Raw genomic sequence first — 17974 nt, 5'->3', positions numbered from 1 at the left:
AAGGACAGACTTTGTGGAGCTATTTCCCAGGTTGTGGCAGGGAAGACGAGCTGAGTAGGGAGGCTGCTACCTCCACAGAGGTCTCCACCCATGGTCACTCCCAAATGGGCTGTTGATCTTGGCTTCAGAGGGGATTTCAGTCCAGAGGCTGGCAAAGGACCATGTGGAAAAGCTTTTGTTTAAAAGGCTTGTAGAGCTGGCTGTGTGGCTCACAACTGCAGTCCCAGCATTCCAGAGGCAGGAGGAGAGCAAGGGTTCAAGGCCAGCCTGAGCTACAGAGCAAGATGCTGTTGCAAACAAATGAGTGGACAAATAGGGGTTTTAGGATGCAAGTAATTTGCTTCTCCTGGGGGTTCAAGTTCAGGCTTCTCAGAAATGGAAATGATTGAATGGATGAAGCGTTTTGTTTTGTTTAAGTTTTCCAGGTCATTTTGCTAATGTTATTTGTTGTCTCTGTTTGTTACTTTTCACATTATGTGACAAAAATACTGGACAGAAGCAACTTATGGGAGGAAGGGCTCCCTTTGGTTCACAGCTGAAGGGTGCAGTCCATCATGGCGGGGAAGACACAGCCGCAGGAGCCGAGGCAGCTGTTACATTGTATCCACAGTCAGGAAGCAGGGAGACAAATGCTGGTGCTCATCTCATCTCATGCTTATCCAGTCTATAGGATGGTGTGACCCACATTTAGGGTGGGTCTTCCCAACTCTTTAACCCAATCTTTTGTTTGTTTTGTTTTGCTTTTTCAAGACAGGGTTTCTCTGTAGCTTTGGAGCCTGTCCTGGAACTCGCTTTGTAGACCAGGCTAACCTTGAACTCACAGAGATCCACCTGCCTCTGCCTCCTGAGTGCTGGGATGAAAAGCGTGCACCACCACCGCCCAATCTTTAACCCAATCTTGAATATATGTTCAGAGATGACCTCTGAGGTGATTCTAGATCCTGCCAAGTTGCCAGTCAATATTAGCCAGGCATAGTGGTGCACACCTTTAATCTCTGTACTCAGGATACAGAGATTATGCAGAGCTCTATGAGTTCAAGACCAGCCTAGTCTACGTAGTGAGTTCTGTGCAGTCCAAGGCTATATGGTGAGACCATGTCTCAACAAACAAACAAACACAATCCCCAATAAATATTAACCACCACATTGTCTGTACTTTCACAGCAAGATCCTGTCATGTAAAGTAGCAGGAACGGCCTTAATGCTCACCAAGTGGAGTTCATTCAATGCCACAGTCTGTGCCCTGACTGTTAGGCAAAGAGTTCACAGAACAGAGCCTTCCCTTGTGGTCACAGAGCTGTGGGACTAGATGCCCTGGGATTAGCCTTGAGGTGCTGTGTTGGATTCCTGGACCTGAATACTCCATCACCAGGAGCTAGCGTTCCGCAATGGTGGAGGATGTTGAAAATAGCCTCTGAGCAGAGCCTCTGACCTGGGAAGAGTCTTTGTTTATTTTCATGACCAGAGAAAGGAAAACTGTAGGGATGGGGAGGGGACCAGTCAGTGAAGTATGCGCCATGCAAGCAGAAGGCCATGAATTTCATTCCCAGAACCCATGTAAAATAAGTGGGCATCGTGGCACACGCTTGTATGTGTAGGCATTGGCAACACCGGGGAGGCAGAGACAGAAGGAGCCTTGGGGCTCACTGGCAGTTGGCCTGGTGGGAACACTGAGCTCTGGGTTCAGTGGAGAACAACTGAGAAAGACAGCCAAAGTCGACCTCTGACCTCCATACACATGCCTACGAGTACACGAACATACGCACACGTATGACACACACACAAATAGGAAAGCCGGGCCCTCGCCGGGCAGCGTGTTGAGAGGCTTGTGCCCCACACGACTATGCTCATGCTGCCAGGAGCTGTTCGTAGAGTCGGATGTGTTTGCTCCTTTTTCTGTTTTGTTTTGTTTTTGCTTTTTCTTCCCTTATTTACTTCCAGAGCTGACATTGGATTGTTTTGAACTGGTGTTATGTTCAAGGATCTGATGGGTTCCTGTCAGAAACCAGTAATGTCTATAAAAAGACATCGGACCTGGGAATGCTTGAAATCCATTGTGAGTTTCCTGGGCTGAGGAATGAGCTATGTTTCCTGTTTTGCCTGGCTTAGAGATGGGCTAGAAGGACCGTTATCAGAGACCTCAAGGATGCTGTCGTTTCTTAAATGCTGGGAGGGATCTCTGTCTTTGTGTGCTTTGATCACACAGCACTGAGGAGGGCTGAGGGCCAGGTGCCGGCACGGCCAGGTTCTGGTGGGGACCTCTTCTGAGGCACAGATGCCAGCTCCTCATATGACGGAAAGAGGGAAAAGACAGGAGAGCTCTCCGAGATCTCATATTATTATTATTATTATTATTATTATTATTATATTATCAGTGTGTGTGTGTGCGCGTGCGCGCACGTGTGTGTATGCATGCCCCTGGAGGACAGTCATAGATGTTATATTTAGGAACGCCATCCACCTCCTTCCATAGGTTCTCTCATTGGCCTGGAGCTTACTGACTAGGCTACCCTGGCTGCCAGCAAGCTGCAAGGATCCTCTGGTCTCCACTTCTCCAGCTCTGGGATTACAAGTTTGTGCCACCATGTGCAACTTTTTACATGGCTTCTGTGCATCCAGCCCAGGTCCCCTTGTTTTTTTGTTTTGTTTTGTTTTGTTTTGAGCTGCTATCGTCCAGGGCCCCTGTGATAAGGACACCTATGCTTTTATAAGGTTCTACCGTTAGGACTGATTGTTTCCCAGAGCCCCACCTCCTCACCCCAGCATCATACTGTGATCGAAGATTTCAGCATTCACACAATTGGGGAACACAAGCGTTCACACCATTGCAATCCTATCTCCAAGATATTTATAGTCGGTTTATAATGACCTCGCTTTTCTATCAAATTAAGGAGTCCATGCCTTAGATTTTAAAATGTAAATGCAAAGCTTCCATTCTTTAATGAGTTCCTCAGGGGCTAATTTTATTTGTAAATAAAGAAGACTTTCAGATTTTTCTGGTGTGGGTATGTGTATGACATTGCACATGCGTGAGCCTAGGAGGCTGTGTGACCAAACTGGCTGGTCACCTGGGGTGTCTAAACTGTAACTGTAACCCCAACTCCTCTAGACTGGTAAGTGACCATGAGGCACAAGGCTCGGCTCAACACACACACACACACACACACACACAGCGGGGGGCGCTCACCCTCTGATATTTTCTGAGTGAGATACAACCTTCTTACACTCATTACATTACTTGCCTCTCATGGGTTACCCAAACCAAAGGTAATTAAGGGATAAATGAGATGGAAATAGTTGGAAATAATTGGGACATCTAGAGATTGGTAGATATTATATTATATCCAGCAGAGACTGAAAGAGTGTGCGATTTAATCAGAAAATTTAGAAAGGCCGTTTCATATTAATAGTGTAGCTTGAATGATGGGCTTCCTCAGCAAAGGAGAAACTGACCTAATTATGATTAAGAGATACTCTTAACTAAAATCAGGAATGTTAGTCATGGATTAGGTGAGACCCGAGAACTCTGGCTGGTGTCCCGGAATTACCTGGCCAGTCTTTGAACTTCCCGAGATGACAGAGGTGGATGGAGAGGATGGGCGGGCCACACGGTGGTGGGACCAGTCATGGAGCACTGACCCAACTGACAGCCAGGGGAAGGTGCCCTGGACATCTTCCTTTTAGTTCTTGGTTCTAACATCCTCGCAAGTCTCAGGACTCCTGAAAGAGCCTCAAGGTGGTTGACTGGGCATGAGGGTGGGCGGCTGGTTCGGAGTCGACTGATTGTGCTGGGAGTTTCTCAGAATGAGGTTGGAAGATTCCAGGCACAGAGGGAAAATAAACCACAGCAGCCAGTGTAGTGGGAGCTGCGGGCTGTGTTCCTGCCACCCCAGCTCCTGGTCGCCTGGCTAGCTTATGCCCCGAAATAACAACACACAAACTGTATTCTTTTAAACACTGCTTGGCCCATTATATCTAGCCTCTTCTCGGCTAACTCTCACACCTGGACTAGCCCATTTCTAATAATGTGGGTAGCACCCCAAGGTGCGCTTACCGGGAAGATTCTAGCCTACGTCCATCCTGGGTCGGAGCTTCATCGCATCTGCCCCAGAGAGCAGAGCTATCGAGTCTGAGCTCACTTCCTCTTCCTCCCAGCATTCTGTTCTGTTTACTCCACCCACCTATGTTCTAACCTGTGAGGGCCAAGCAGTTTTTTTATTTTTTAACCAATGACCTTTCTCCATCATTTCCCCTTTTTCTGTTTAAACAAAAAAAAAAAAGGAAGGCTTTAACTTTAACATAGCAAAATTACATATAACAAAACAGTTATCAAGTAAAAATTACAATATTTACATCTATTTTACCTTTATCATAACTAAGGAAAACTATAACTAACTATTCTTCAACTCCATCAAAGACTCCAGAAAGATACAATATTACCTAAACAAACAAGAAATAAGCAACTTTCAAACTCTAGAAATGACAGAGACATCTCGCTGCCTTGACAGTCACCCAAAGTTTCTCTGTACCGTTGGAGCATCCATCTTCGGCCTACAGACCCATAGTTTCCAGCAGACATTTCCATGAAGCAGGAAATTTCAAAGGCAATTCAGTCACTCTCTGCTGTGTCTTGCAAAATGTCTCGCAGACTTTTTCATGAATCAGGAACCCCGAAAGATCATCTCACCTTTAGGCAAGTTCAGCAGTCCTCTCTCTGCGGGTTCTCTGTGTCCAGTTTATGCAATAGTCCAGGCAAGAGCAGTTTCTTGCCCAAATGGCTATCAAACTCCATAAGGATCCTCTTCGATGCCCATCTTCTTCTTGAAGTAGATTAGTGCTGCCAGAAGCAGAGTGTCTCATTGTCATGAAAAGTCCTAAGTTATTAAAACATTAAATAGCATATTTCGTAGTCTTTGAAAGATATGAAGAATGTCTATCTAGAATATATCTATGTACATCTAGAAAATCTAACATGACTACAAACTTGACTATTATAGATAACTATTCATTAACAACTTATATACATAACATTTTTACATGAGCTACACAATCACAATATCTTAATCAATATCAGAAATACATATACATATAACAAAATTGACCTTAAATTTAAATCACTAAAGCAAAATCCATACAGATGCGGTGAAGCTCGGACCCAGGATGGATGTAGGCTAAAATCTTCCCGGTAAGCGCACCTTGGGGTGCTACCCACATTATTAGAAATGGGCTAGTCCAGGTGCGAGAGTTAGCCGAGAAGAGGCTAGATATAATGGGCCAAGCAGTGTTTAAAAGAGTACAGTTTGTGTGTTGTTATTTCGGGGCATAAGCTAGCCAGGCGATCAGGAGCTGGGGCGGCAGGAACACAGCCCGCAGCTCCCACTACAAGCCAGGGGGAGAACTGGCTGAGGGTTTCTGGACTAGGTGAGGTCTGCTTTCATTCTGACGGTAGCTTCTGTTTGATCTCAGAGAAGCCAAATATTTAAAGTTGACTGCACCCCTCCAGATGTAGATTGCATGGGGGAATAGAATCCCGTATCTCCTGTGGGCTCTCAACCTAAGTGCACTGATGAGTTCCAGTTTTCGAATGGGATTTCATATGTTTTGGCAATAAATAAATAGATAAATAAATAACAATGCTCAGGGGTTACATCCTCTGTGGATTTCCCCAAATGCCTGCCATTTTCCCCCTACAGAAACTGCTGCATGCCTTTGGTGAGGGGAAAATGTAGGTGAACCACTAGTGTGAATATAGGTAACAGATAAATAAGGAAGAAATGCGATGTTTTAGTCTCAACATAAAAGATAACCTAAGGGATTTTGGATGCAAGACCGAGGTTGGAGAATTTTGTTGTTTCTGAAACTCAAAGAAAAACATAATCAGTGTGTGTGGGTTCTGGAGGACACCTGATAACACCCAAGTCTTCTCGACAGCCATGTGTCTGTCTTTCAGTTGGACTCTTCAGCAAGTATCTGTCCCTCTAGTTTCTAGAGTCTTCTAGTAAATGACATTGAGCAGGTTCCTCTGACCGACTGCCCACTGTGTGCCAGGGACAGGCCAGAGTCCCTGCTCAAGGACAGCTGGCACCCTTGTAGAGAGATGGAGAGGAGACAGGGATAAAAGCTGAAGAGGAAGCCAGAGAAGACTGGGCGAAGGAAAGGGACAGGAGGTCAGCAAGGCCTTTCCTCCCAGGGCGCCATGGAGCAAACAGATCAGGGCTCTGAGGCCTGAGCGCTCAGGCAGGAGTCAGCAAATAAGCTCACACCAGCCTGTGTGCTGAGGGCCTGCAGCCTCTCTTCTAACCTCTTCCTCTCTCTCCTTCTTTACCTCCCTCCACCCTTCTCTCTCTTCTCTTCCTTTGCCCCCTTCTCTCTCCTGTTCCTTCCCCTTCCCTCCTCCTCTCCTCTCCTCTCCTCTCCTCTCCTCTCCTCTCCTCTCCTCTCCTCTTTTCTCCTCTTCTCTCCCCTCCCCTCTCTTCCCCTCCTCTCCTCTCCTCTCCTCTTTTCTCCTCTTCTCTCCCCTCCCCTCCCTTCCCCTCCCCTCCCCTCCCCTCCCCTCCCCTCTCCTCTCCTCTCCTCTCCTCTCCTCTCCTCTCCTCTCCTCTCCTCTCCTCTCCTCTCCTCTTGTTCCCTCTTGTCCCCCTCTTCCTTCTAATCCTATTAGAAGGAAAACCCTATTATTAATTGCTTCCTAAGCCCTGCCTTCTGGTTACTCTCTGTCAATCAGCTCAGCTACTTAGAATCCAGACGCCTCAGGTCCCTTTCCCTTCTGTCTTCATTGGTAGCAGCAGACACTGATCCCCGCCATTTCTCCTTGTAGGTGTGCTCAGGTGAGAGACTGTGCAGCTCTCTGAGGAGGAGACTCAGTGACCTTGATACCAGGCTGCCTCAATTGCTGGACGCTAAGATGCTGGCCATATCAGGTAACGGTCATCACGCTTCTATTTTCTCACTGATGAACATGTGGAAGTCATCCCAGCTACCCGGGAGGCTGAGGGCTGCACTGTGAATTCTAAGCCTGTTTGAGTAGTTTAGAGAGACTGTCTCAAAATAAGGGAGATGGGGAGGAAGCTCAGTGGCAGAGCGCTTGCCTAACATGTGCAAGATCCCAGACTCCAGGTCAATGCCTACCAAAACACATGCATGCAATGCACACACACACATGCACACACACATGCACACACACACACTCACAATGTGGCAGCTATGTTAACAGCGTTGTCAGGCTCAGACCCTGGGGACTGGCAGCCCTAACCAGCCTGGCTCAGCCACCATCTGCAATGGGCCAGTCAAGCAGGCAAGTTGCAGTGAAATGCAGAGAACAGAGACTTATTCAATGTGACCACACTGGGAAAAGGAACAAAGAGGTGCAGTGACCCCCAAGTTCATCTGCAGAGCCATGATGGAAGTTTTAGGTTTGAGCAGAGAGCAGCAGGGTTCCCCATGAAGGGGTGTAGTCCTTGGAAAGGACCTGTGAGCACCCCATGGATACAGTTTGCTCTTAGGGGACCTTGTCTTGGATGTGGGTGATTTTAGATAGTAGACCCATTGCTCCATGGGCTGTAATTCCAACCATGTTGGTGAGTCCTGTGTGTGGCGGGAGCCTCGGGGGCCACTGGGTGTGTGGCAGCTCCTTCTAGAAGCTGGCATGGGGCTGGGGAGACATGTCAGTTGGGAAGTGTTTTCTGAGTCTCTCCCCAGAACCCACGTAAAGAGTCTTTGGGAGGTGGCCCACACTTGTGATCCTGCAAAGGGGAGGTGGAGACACGTGGGGGCTTCACTCACCCGTAAGCTTGACTTACTGATTAGCTCAGAGCAGTAAAAGACCTTGCTTCACAAGACGGAGACGATGGCTCCTGAGGAATGATGTGAGCTTGACCTCTGACCTCAGTAATCACGTGTGCACACATCCTCATGCCCCTGCACACATGAATGTGAATACACACACACACACACACACACACACACGAGAAAGCCGGGCTTAGAACATGGTGGTGTCTCAGATCATACCCTTTTCATGCCAACGGTTCAGATAGATAGGTTTCTGCGCATGTGCAGTAGTGTGAGAACATAAGCATACAGTATCTTGCTCTGTCATCTGAATCCTATGTTTGAACACCCCTGCTGCCCCACGCACGTACACACCGACATTTGCTCTTTGACTTGCTGTCCTGTAATAGCACTGTTAGGTGGTTGGGAAGGCAACTAAGCACTCAGTGGAGAGGTGGGGTCATCAAGGCTGTGGGGTACGTCCTTCTAGCAAGTTCATGAGATTAGCTGGCGGTGGCAGACCAGTGGCTGGAGTCCAGACTCCCCAGAGTGTGACAGATGGATCTTTAACTCAGTTATATAGACGGCAGCCTTGAGATCTCTGAGGTTTACAGGCTGCATGAACGTTCAGTCCATTGGCTTCAGAGGAGTCAGAATCGAATGGGAAGCTGTAATAATTACATGTATGGGTTTTCAATGGTGTTTTAAGAAGGAGTGCGGTGCCTGGCAGCTTCTGTTCCTCACGTCGTTAAACACTAATGCTGCAGCTAACGAGCCACTTGGTCCCTGATGCAACCAAGCGTGGCATTTACAACCCTAGAACATGGCGGGTGAGCGTGCGGCCTGCCTCATAACTGCCTCCCGTGCCATTTAGCTGGAGTTATGGCCTCGTTTGCAGAGAGGAAAAAAAAGAAGATGGAATGCAGTCTTGTCTGTGAGTTAGGGTTTTTGTTCCTTTCTTAATACATCTTCCCCTGAGAACAGGTGGATGGGCCTCCGTGGAGCCCGAGGGAATGTGTGTGTGTTTGGCCTGCATGTGTATCTGTGAACCACATGTGTGTTAACCCGCAGAGTTCTGAAGAGGGCGTCAGACGCTCTGGAACTGAAACTGAAGTCACAGATATTTGTGAATCATCATGTAGGAGCCGGGACTTGAACCTCAGTCTTCTGCAAGAACAGCCAGTGCTCTTAACCACTGAGCCACCTTTCCGTCCCTCATTCCCTCCCTCCCTCCTTTCTCTTTGGTGAGCCAGTGAGCTTCAGTAGCATCACTTACAGGAGCATGAGCACCTTGCCAGAGGCTGCAGAGCAAAGCCGCTAGGAGCTGTCAGATATGAGTGTCTGGGTTGATGCCTTCAGTCCCCTGTGGACATCCCTACGTGGAGACTTGTTGGAGCAAGCATAGGGATATGTTTAACTTTAGGACAGACCAGCAGAGCAGCAGATATGTTCTCAGTGGGGTTACACCTCTGCTTGTTTGGGAGTTCAGGAAATCAATCTCTCTCTCTCTCTCTCTCTCTCTCTCTCTCTCTCTCTCTCTCTCTCTCTCTCACACACACACACACACACACACACACACACACAAGCACTCACACACACGTGCACACACACACCTCCAATGTTGACCCTTTTCAGTTTAGGGCTTTCTGCCATCTGAATGGGTTGAAGTGGGCTCTGCACTTTTATTTATACTTTCGGTGACTAATATGTTCAACGTGTTTTCATATGTGTGCTGGCCATCTGCATATGGCTCTTTGTGAAAGGCCTGGTGAGTCTTTGTTCATGTTCAATGCCGTCATTTGGGTTCATTTTTGAGATGTAAAATTGAATTCTTCGTCAGTTAACTGTAGCAAATGATCTGTCCCTGTTTGACTTGACTTCCCCTCCCTTCCATTCCTTTCCCTTCTTTGCTTTCCCTTACCCACCCCTCCCTATTTCTTCCCCCTTTTCTTGTTCATTTCTTTACTTTTGACAGTCTTAGGTAGTCTAGGCTGGCTGAAAACTTACTGTGTAGCTAAGGCTGGCCTTGAATTCCTGCTACTCCTGCCTCCACCTTCCAAGTGCTGGGGCATGGGGCACCACGCCCAGTGGCCCTGCCTGTGTGCCGGAAGAAGCTTATGGCCCCAGCGAAGCCCGTTTATCAGGGGTTTTCTTTGATTGTTGTGGTCTCTGTCCTCTGCAAAGCTCTGCCTCTTCCAAACCCAAAGCCGGAACCTTGCCTCTTCTTATGTCCGGCCTGTAGCTTCATAGTTTGAACTTAGTGTGAGTCCTTGTCTCCCCCTGATGTGATTTGTGTGTGGTCTGAGGTATATATCAGGGTTCCCATTGTCCTCACATGAGTAACACGTTTTTTGGCAACACCCATTAGGGCCATTTTCTTTCCCTAGCTTTGCACCAGTTGGCTCTCGGAGGACTCATCAGTCGACATGCCTGTCTGGTTTCTGAGGCGCACAGTCCTGCTTCATGGCAGTGATAGCTGGGGTCTTGAAATGTAGACGGTTTGGCTGCTCTGCCTTCTCTAGACCTTTGCATTTTCTTTTACATTTTAGGATGTGCCCATTCATTTCTACCAAAGGGCCTCATGAAATTTTGATGGGAATTGTATTAACTCTGTGCATCAGTCTGTGATAAGCTGAACCCTAGGAGTAACGAGTTTTCCAGTGGACCCTTGTAGTTCATCTCCACAATTATTTAAGTCTCATTTCCTCTCAGTAGGTCTTCCAAAGCAGTTTCCACATCTGCATAGGATGCTTTAAATTCCTCCCTGCATCCTTTTAGTCTCAAAATACGGTGCAAACGGTGTTTCAGAGAAATGGTCTCGCAGTGGTCTGCTGCGGCCGTTCAGACACACAGCTGGATCTTGTGCCTGACCTCGCTCCTTGCTCCATCTGGTTACCATCTATTTTATCTGGTGCTTTATGGCTTTTCTTTCTTATGCACCCAGCCACCTGTGGTTCCTGCAGCCACCTGCAAGTCAGGTGTTATTACGATCATATTTCATAACACATTTATGCCAAATGCGCTCATTTATTTTTCATGTTGCTTTCGTTAGAGTCTCTGCTGCTGTGATAAAAACACTGACCCAAAGAACTTGGGAGGAAAGGGTTTATTTGGCTTATCGGTCACAGGCCATTACCTAAGGAAGCCAGGGCAGGGGCTCAAGCGGGATCCTGAGGTAGGGATTGAAGCAGAGACCACAGAGGAGGGCCGCTTACTGGCTTGCTTCCGGGGTTGTGTTCAGCTATCTTTTCTAGAACCCAGTACACCCCGTCTAGGGACAGCAGCACCCCACAGTTGGCTGGGTCCACCTATCTCAATGAGCAATCAAGACAATGCTCACAGACACACCTTACAAGATGATCTGATGGCGGGAAGTCCTCAATTGAGGTCCATCCTTCCCATTTGTGTGGAGATTAGCGTTACATATCTCATGCGTTTTGATAAGGGGGAGGGGCTTAATTCAGCTGCAGTCTTACCACAAGGCTAGTTCTTTTCCACCCTGCTGCGCTGTGTCAGTCCTTGGACATTTGGGTATTAAGTGGAGTGATACCTGGGGCTTTCCCTGGTCCTGCTGAGCATCTCTGTGACATTTTCAGAGGCCCTGAATTCCCAATGGCATCTTTCCGGTGTACCTAACCTTTTGACAGTGCATCAGGATCCTGTGGTCCCTGATATTCACAGTTAGGAACCCCACAATTTATTTACAAAAAATTCCCACTTGGATGGGGGAACAACTGAGGAGACCCTACCCCCACTGGAGGATCCACCAATAGATGATGGTTGCCAAGGGAGGGAAAATCATTTTCCTTTGGGGACATGGCTTCCAGTAGGTTGCTCATGCCTTGATGGATGAGGTTATTAATAACAACAACAACAACATAAACAAAAAGACAGGCAGTTGGGAGGGAGACAGGAGGTGGGAGGAAGTAGTCGTGGGTGGATATACTCAATGCACACTGCAGAAATGTGTGAAACTTTCAAGAGCATAAATATTATTATAAATCATACATATGGTATCACCTTTCCTCTCTCCCCCACCGTGTACAGGAAGCCACTTTTGTACAGCCAAGGAGCTCTCGGAGGAGATTCGGGCACTGTCATCAGAACGAGAAGGGCTAGAATCTCTCCTGGGCAGGCTGCTGGCCCTCAGCTCCAGGAGTATCAGAAGGCTGGGCAGTGTCAAAGAGGACTATGCCAGGTGCAGCCAGGACCTGGCCCTCCAGGAAGCCACCCACAGTGAGTAGCCCCCAGTTATAGCCAAGCCAGTGATGATGTTATTGGATCGTGTGGCCAGATGACCTCACTGTGGCAAGGTCGCGGGGCACCCAGCCTGTTCACAGGGGACATTGTTGGCAAGAGCCTTGGACAGTGGGGCGGGGTCCTCCATCAGCGTTTGCTTTTCTCCTCGAATGCACAACTCGGAGCTTTCCCACGGTGGGCTGTGGAGTTTCCTGCCCTGGGTGCACATCCTGAGTACCTCCCGTGGTCCAGTCTCCCGGGATGCTGGTCACAGGGAGTGACTCTTCGCTCAGGTTATCCTCTGAGGTTTGATTCTCCCCAGGAGGAGGACAGAGGTGACACTGGCATCGCCTGTGCCCAGGTGTTGGCATGCCAGAAGGGCTAACACGACATACGCCGTGTGTTCCTCTTAACAGAGCAGGCGCTGCCTGAGCACTCCATAAATTGACGTCAGGGACGATTAGTGTTCCAAGTCCAGACAAGGAAACGTAGCTCCGGCTGGCAGAGGTTAGGCATGGCATTTGGGGATGAACAGACTAGGCTTTAAAGTTCTAGTCAATTGTGTGAGGTGTGGTTCCTCCCATGTTTGAATCAAAGAGATGGTCAGTGGTCACAGCGTCTCTGTCCGTGGCAGCAGCGTCTCCTGTCAGCCAGTGGCTGTGGCGTCTCCTGTCAGTGGCCGTGGTGTCTCCTGTCCGTGAGACCTCCGCTGGCTCAACAGCTCAGAGCTGAGCACTGTTTCCTTGAACGCTTTTTATTTTGTTTTTAAAATGCTTAATTTTTATTTTAAAGTGTGTGTGTGTGGGGGGGGGAGTGAGCATGTTAATGCAGTTCCTGTGGAGGCCAGAAGGGGGCATTAGATCCCCTGGGGCTGGTGTTACAGTTACCAGGTGGGCGCTGGCTCTGTAAGAACAGCCAGTGTTCTCAACCACTGACACATCCCTCTGGTCCCTCCTTGTTTATTTCTTTTAAAAGTTTTAAAAATCGGATTGTTACAGTGTGTTGGTCCCACAGAGGTCAGGCGTCACAGAGCAACTTTCGGGGGTCGGCTCTCTTCCTCCTCTGTTACACGGGTTCACTAAGCTTGTGCAGGCCTCTGCCCATTGAGCCCTCTCACGCGTCCCTCCTTTCACTCTCAAAGGCCAAACGTTTCACTTGTTTATTTGTTTATTTTCCCAAATGTGCAGCCCATGGCCGCATGAGGAGCGCCCATAAGCACAGGGCTGAGTGTTGGGTGGGGAGGGCACTCCAGCCCTGCAGGCTGGCCTACTTCATCCCTGAGAGAATCCGACAGGGTGGATCTCTTTTTCTGTTGATTTTTTTTTTTAAATCTATGGATAAGGAAAACTGAAATGTTTCATAGTGTTATCATTCAGCTCTTACACAAAATAGGGGAATGGATTATTTCTAAGAATAAATAGGATGTAAACAGATTTGAGCAAATCTAACCCAATGATATTTTCATTTGAATAGCGAGTGAGCGCTTGAAAGCCATTAATATATATATATTTTTAAAAAGCGCTGTGCAGTATTTTTGAATCTCATCATTGTTACTTCACTAAATTCTTTCAAGATGATGAATAAAACATAAACAAGCGGAACGGGAGACGGTTGCATGGGTGACTCCAACTGCAGATGGCTCACGGTGGGATCTGTGTGCTCTGTGTCTGGATTATGCTGGGTCAGCCACCCTCTCCCGCGTGTTCACTCACAGGTGCTTGAGGCAGAAGCTCATTCTTAACCCGTCTGAGGAGGTGTGGATTTGGGTCACCCAAATTGGCAGTCTGTATTGTGAAGGATGTGGGTAGCAAAGACATAGAAAATGAATTTCTAGGGGCTGGAGAGATGGCTTTAATGATTAAGAGCATGCACTACCCTTGCAGAGGGCCCAAGTTTGGCTCCCAGGGATGCGACGCCCCCTTCTGACATCTTCAGGTACTGCACTCAAGTATACACACATACAGAGACGTATATAAACTCACATAACTAAAACTAAAATAAAACCTTGAAAAGAAAATACATTCCTGAGTAAATTGAAGCTTTTACCATGGGAATGCAATAAAGCTAGATCATAGTCTGGATTCAGCTGTTTTTGAACCTTGAGAATCAGAAGTCCAGAGGGGACACTGAGTTCAAGTTCAGATGTAACACGAGCAAGAAAAGACAGGCAAATCTGTGTCTGTATAGGCGTGGATGTACCACAGAGCTTCTCAGTCTTAAATAAAATTCCTTGGGTCTGTCAGGTCTTAAAAAAATTTAAAAAACATATTTCTGTGTATTGGGCGGAGAGAGTTGTGCTGTACCCTGTCACTTGTATTTTAAATAAATGCTCATTGGCCAGTAGCCAGGCAGAAAGTAGAGGTGGGGCAACCAGAATTCTGAGAAGAGGGAAGTTTCAGTCTGCAGTCGTCACCCAGACACAGAGGAGCCCAGATACAGAGGACACAAGAAGTGACTGCCTCACTGAGAAAGGTACCAAGCCATGTGGCTAACACGGACAAGAATAATGGGCTAATGTAAGTTATAAGAGTTAATAAGAAGCCTGAGCTACTAGGCCAACCAGTTTATAGTAAATGAAAGCAGTGACTACGTGACTCTTTCCTGGATGACGATGGCATGGTCTTGTATGGATATTTATTGTTTTGCTTCATTTTTGAGGCAGGGTCTTCTGTAGTTCAGACTGGCCTTGAACCTGATGTATAGTTAAGGATGACCTTGAACAGCTAGCTGATCCTCCTGCATCTACCTCTTTAGGCCTGGAATTAGAGGCAAGCGGTACCTGATACCCAGTTTGTGATGTGCTGGAATTGAACCCAGGACTTTGCATATGCCAAGAAACCACTCTACCAGCCAAGCTGCACCCCTCGCCCTGCGTTTGTTGTTCAGATTGGGGTGATGGGAAAGGGACAGACACATGGCAGTCTCGAGGGCGAAGGGAGGCAGACGTGGCTGCTGCCTCTGAATCTGTTACAATGACATACGCCTGTGAAGAGAAGAAGACTCCAGTTCTGAGACAGTGTGGCATGCATTTGGATTCTGAGGGATGTTGAGTGTAGTGGAGTCAAATGGAAAACCAAGTGGCTCCCGCATCCCTGAATGCTTCCAAAAATTAACCAGCAGCCTCTCATTAATATGCATCTTAATTTTTTTAATAAGGGAAGGTGGGGCGTAAAAAATGAATAACTGATTTTAGGTTTTTTTTTCCCAAAAAAAGAACCTTAAGATTTATACAGCTGTTTCTCTGTCTCCTATGTATAATTTGATAATCTGTATTGTACTTTATTAATGTTGTTGATTTCACGCTGGAATGCAGATATAAAGAAACCAGTGTGGAGGGAAGAGATTTCATCACAGAGTAATCAGGGCTAGAATTTAAATAAGACATCATTAGCATGGCAATGCCTTTCTCCTCTAATGCTGCTGGCTCTGATGGGAGGGTCATTTCACACACAGGGAAACTGAGGCAAAGAGAATTGTATCCTGTGGCCCCACAGGAAGAGGCCTGAGCGAGAATCTTTGGCATCTAAGGTTTCACCTTGGCATAGGGTTTTGTTCTGTTTGATTGGATTCCTGATGTGAGAGGTTTATCTCTCAATCTCACCCCCATGGCTGAGCATAAGCAGAATGACGTGGAAGCTGATGATGGCCAGAAGCCCACGGAAGGGCCTGATATTTGGTGAATAGGTTGTACAGGAAACTGCAGAAGATAGACCTTCATGAACCAATCACTTCTTCATTAAGTCTGAGGAAGGGCTTTTCTCATGCTTTCTCTCCCACTGAAGTATAGGGGAGGAGAGATGCATGTGTTTCCTGGCTGGTGAGACACTGACCTTGCTTTTCCCATTATAATTTTCTGTCAACTTCACTGAAGCCATTAAAGCAGTATTTCGTGGCCATAGGGATTTTTTTCTTCCCTAGCTGTGCTGTGATCTCCTGTGTTGGTGGCATATGTGGCCACAGAAGCTGAAGGAGGGCTCTCCAGAAAATAGCAAACAAAAGTTTCCATGTTTGTGAAGGCTGGCAGACAGGATGGCCTGTGAAACTGTTGTAGGCTTTTCTGTGGATAAAACTGGTTCTCATTAGTTTCCTACCTGTGCCCGGATGGCAAAGGGCATCTGGTGTGGTGTCAAAGAGCCCCTCCCAGTCTCTGTGGACACAGGCATGCGATGCTGCTGGACCATGCAGGAAGAAAACATTTTCTCACCACTGCAGTGGCAAGGACCAGCTTCTCTCTGCATCCACCACCTCCTCCATGGCTCTTCTCCCCCCTGTGGAGTACTCTGCATCCTTAGCTCCCATCAGTTACTCCTTGCATCCTCCTGGCTCCATCCTGACCACCCCCCATTACCAGTACTGTGCTGCATCCCCTGTGGCGCCTCTTGCTGACCCCGGTAATCTACGCAGGACCAACCTCGTCCTCGTACATCTGCAGCTCGTGTCTTCTGGTTTCAGGCCTGATTCTGGAAGGGTGATGCTTACTCCTGCCTTAGTGCTCCGTGACTATTCATTCCACCCTGCCATGTTTAATGGAATCCTTAATGGCATCTATGAAGAAGCCCATAGACTATAAATAAACACCCTCTTTGGTATTAAAAGGGTTTTATACAATATAAAATTTAGAGCACATTTTTTTTTCAAGAAGAGCTCCGACATTAATATTCATAGTGCGCCCTAAAGAAGAAGCTATTCTATCTTCGCATAATGAGTTTTCGGTGTGTTTCAAAGTCAGCTGCAATTGTGCTCTTTGCTATGACAATTAGAAAGGTCATCTTGTCTTGCAGGCTCCATTACAGCTGTAAACCAGCTTGTGACTGTCACTGTGGAATGCATTAGGGCACCTGTGCACAAACACTAGGAGGAGACAGACTTCTACCCAGAAAGTGTAGTTGCTCCTGTCTGATGACCAAACCTGAACCTGCCTTAGAGGGTGTAAGGACAGAGAAACTTCTAAACTAAATTCTCCTGTCTTGGTTAAATTTCATTGATTAAATTGTTTGAGTCCTATAAAGTTAGATATAACGAGGTCCCTAGACATTGGATAGAGAAACTTGGTAGCACATGCCTGGACTCCCTGAATGGGACAGACAAAAGGATCTTGAATTTCAGGCCAGCCTGAGCTACATAGTGAGACCTGTCTGTCTGTCTGTCTGTCTGTCTGTCTGTCTGTCTGTCTCTCTCTCTCTCTCTCTCTCACACACACACACGTGACTGATGGGCAAATGGCGAGTTGAGCAGACATGGTCAGAACTTTAAATGCCAACGCTGGGGAAACGGAGGCAGGCAGATCCTTGAGGCCGGCTGGCAAGTTAGCCTAGCCTAACTTTTCAAATTCAAGGCCAGTGAGAGCCACTGTATCAAAAACCAAGATGGGTGATAGCTGAGGAATGACAGCCTAGGTCCTTGGGCCACTGCATGCAAGCATACACATGTGTACCACTCACAAACATGCACATACATGCACATGCATGTTCACTCACTCATGCTGCATACAGATACACGCACTAACGAACAATGCCCCGCCTCTCAAGCAACACAAAAGATAAGGGAGTGAACGATAATTTTCCAAATGAAAGTGAGAAGAATGAGCGGGTGTTGCGGTTGGTTATCTAATTCAGAAGCCTGCCTCTTGTCACGCGAGGCACCGTGCCTGGCCTCCTTGTGCGCTCACAGACAAAGCGTGTTCTAATTATTTTAGGACAGATATTTTATTTCTTAAATTTAATTTTATCTCTTCACTGATCATTAAAGCCTGACAATATCACACATTTCTGGGGTAGCCTGTGGTGCTACAGTACAAGTGGAATTATTAAATCAGATTCAATCTCTTTCCTAGCCCTGGATTGCTTCCATTTACTTCCTAACATTTATGTGTTTATTCTGTGTGCACACGCGTGTGCTGCAGTGCATGTATGGTCATGAGGACAGCTTGTAGGAGCTGGTTCTCTTCTGCCATGTGTGCTTTAGGGGT

General features: G+C 47.3%; 1 protein-coding gene across 1 annotated transcript in view; it reads left to right on the top strand.

Moving 5' to 3' along the window:
- Positions 1-17974, top strand: part of Disc1 (DISC1 scaffold protein) — a 162741-nt gene that overhangs the window by 71670 nt on the left and 73097 nt on the right. Inside the window, exons 8-9 of the mRNA XM_057753351.1 lie at positions 6818-6920; positions 11815-12003. Coding sequence (XP_057609334.1) covers positions 6818-6920; positions 11815-12003 — 292 coding nt within the window. The remainder of the gene's footprint in view (positions 1-6817; positions 6921-11814; positions 12004-17974) is intronic.

Source organism: Chionomys nivalis, chromosome 21 (genome assembly GCF_950005125.1).
Source record: "Chionomys nivalis chromosome 21, mChiNiv1.1, whole genome shotgun sequence".
Classification (NCBI taxonomy): Eukaryota; Metazoa; Chordata; class Mammalia; order Rodentia; family Cricetidae; genus Chionomys; species Chionomys nivalis.
Note: the sequence above shows the minus strand (reverse complement) of the source record. Positions and strands in the feature narration are given on the sequence as shown.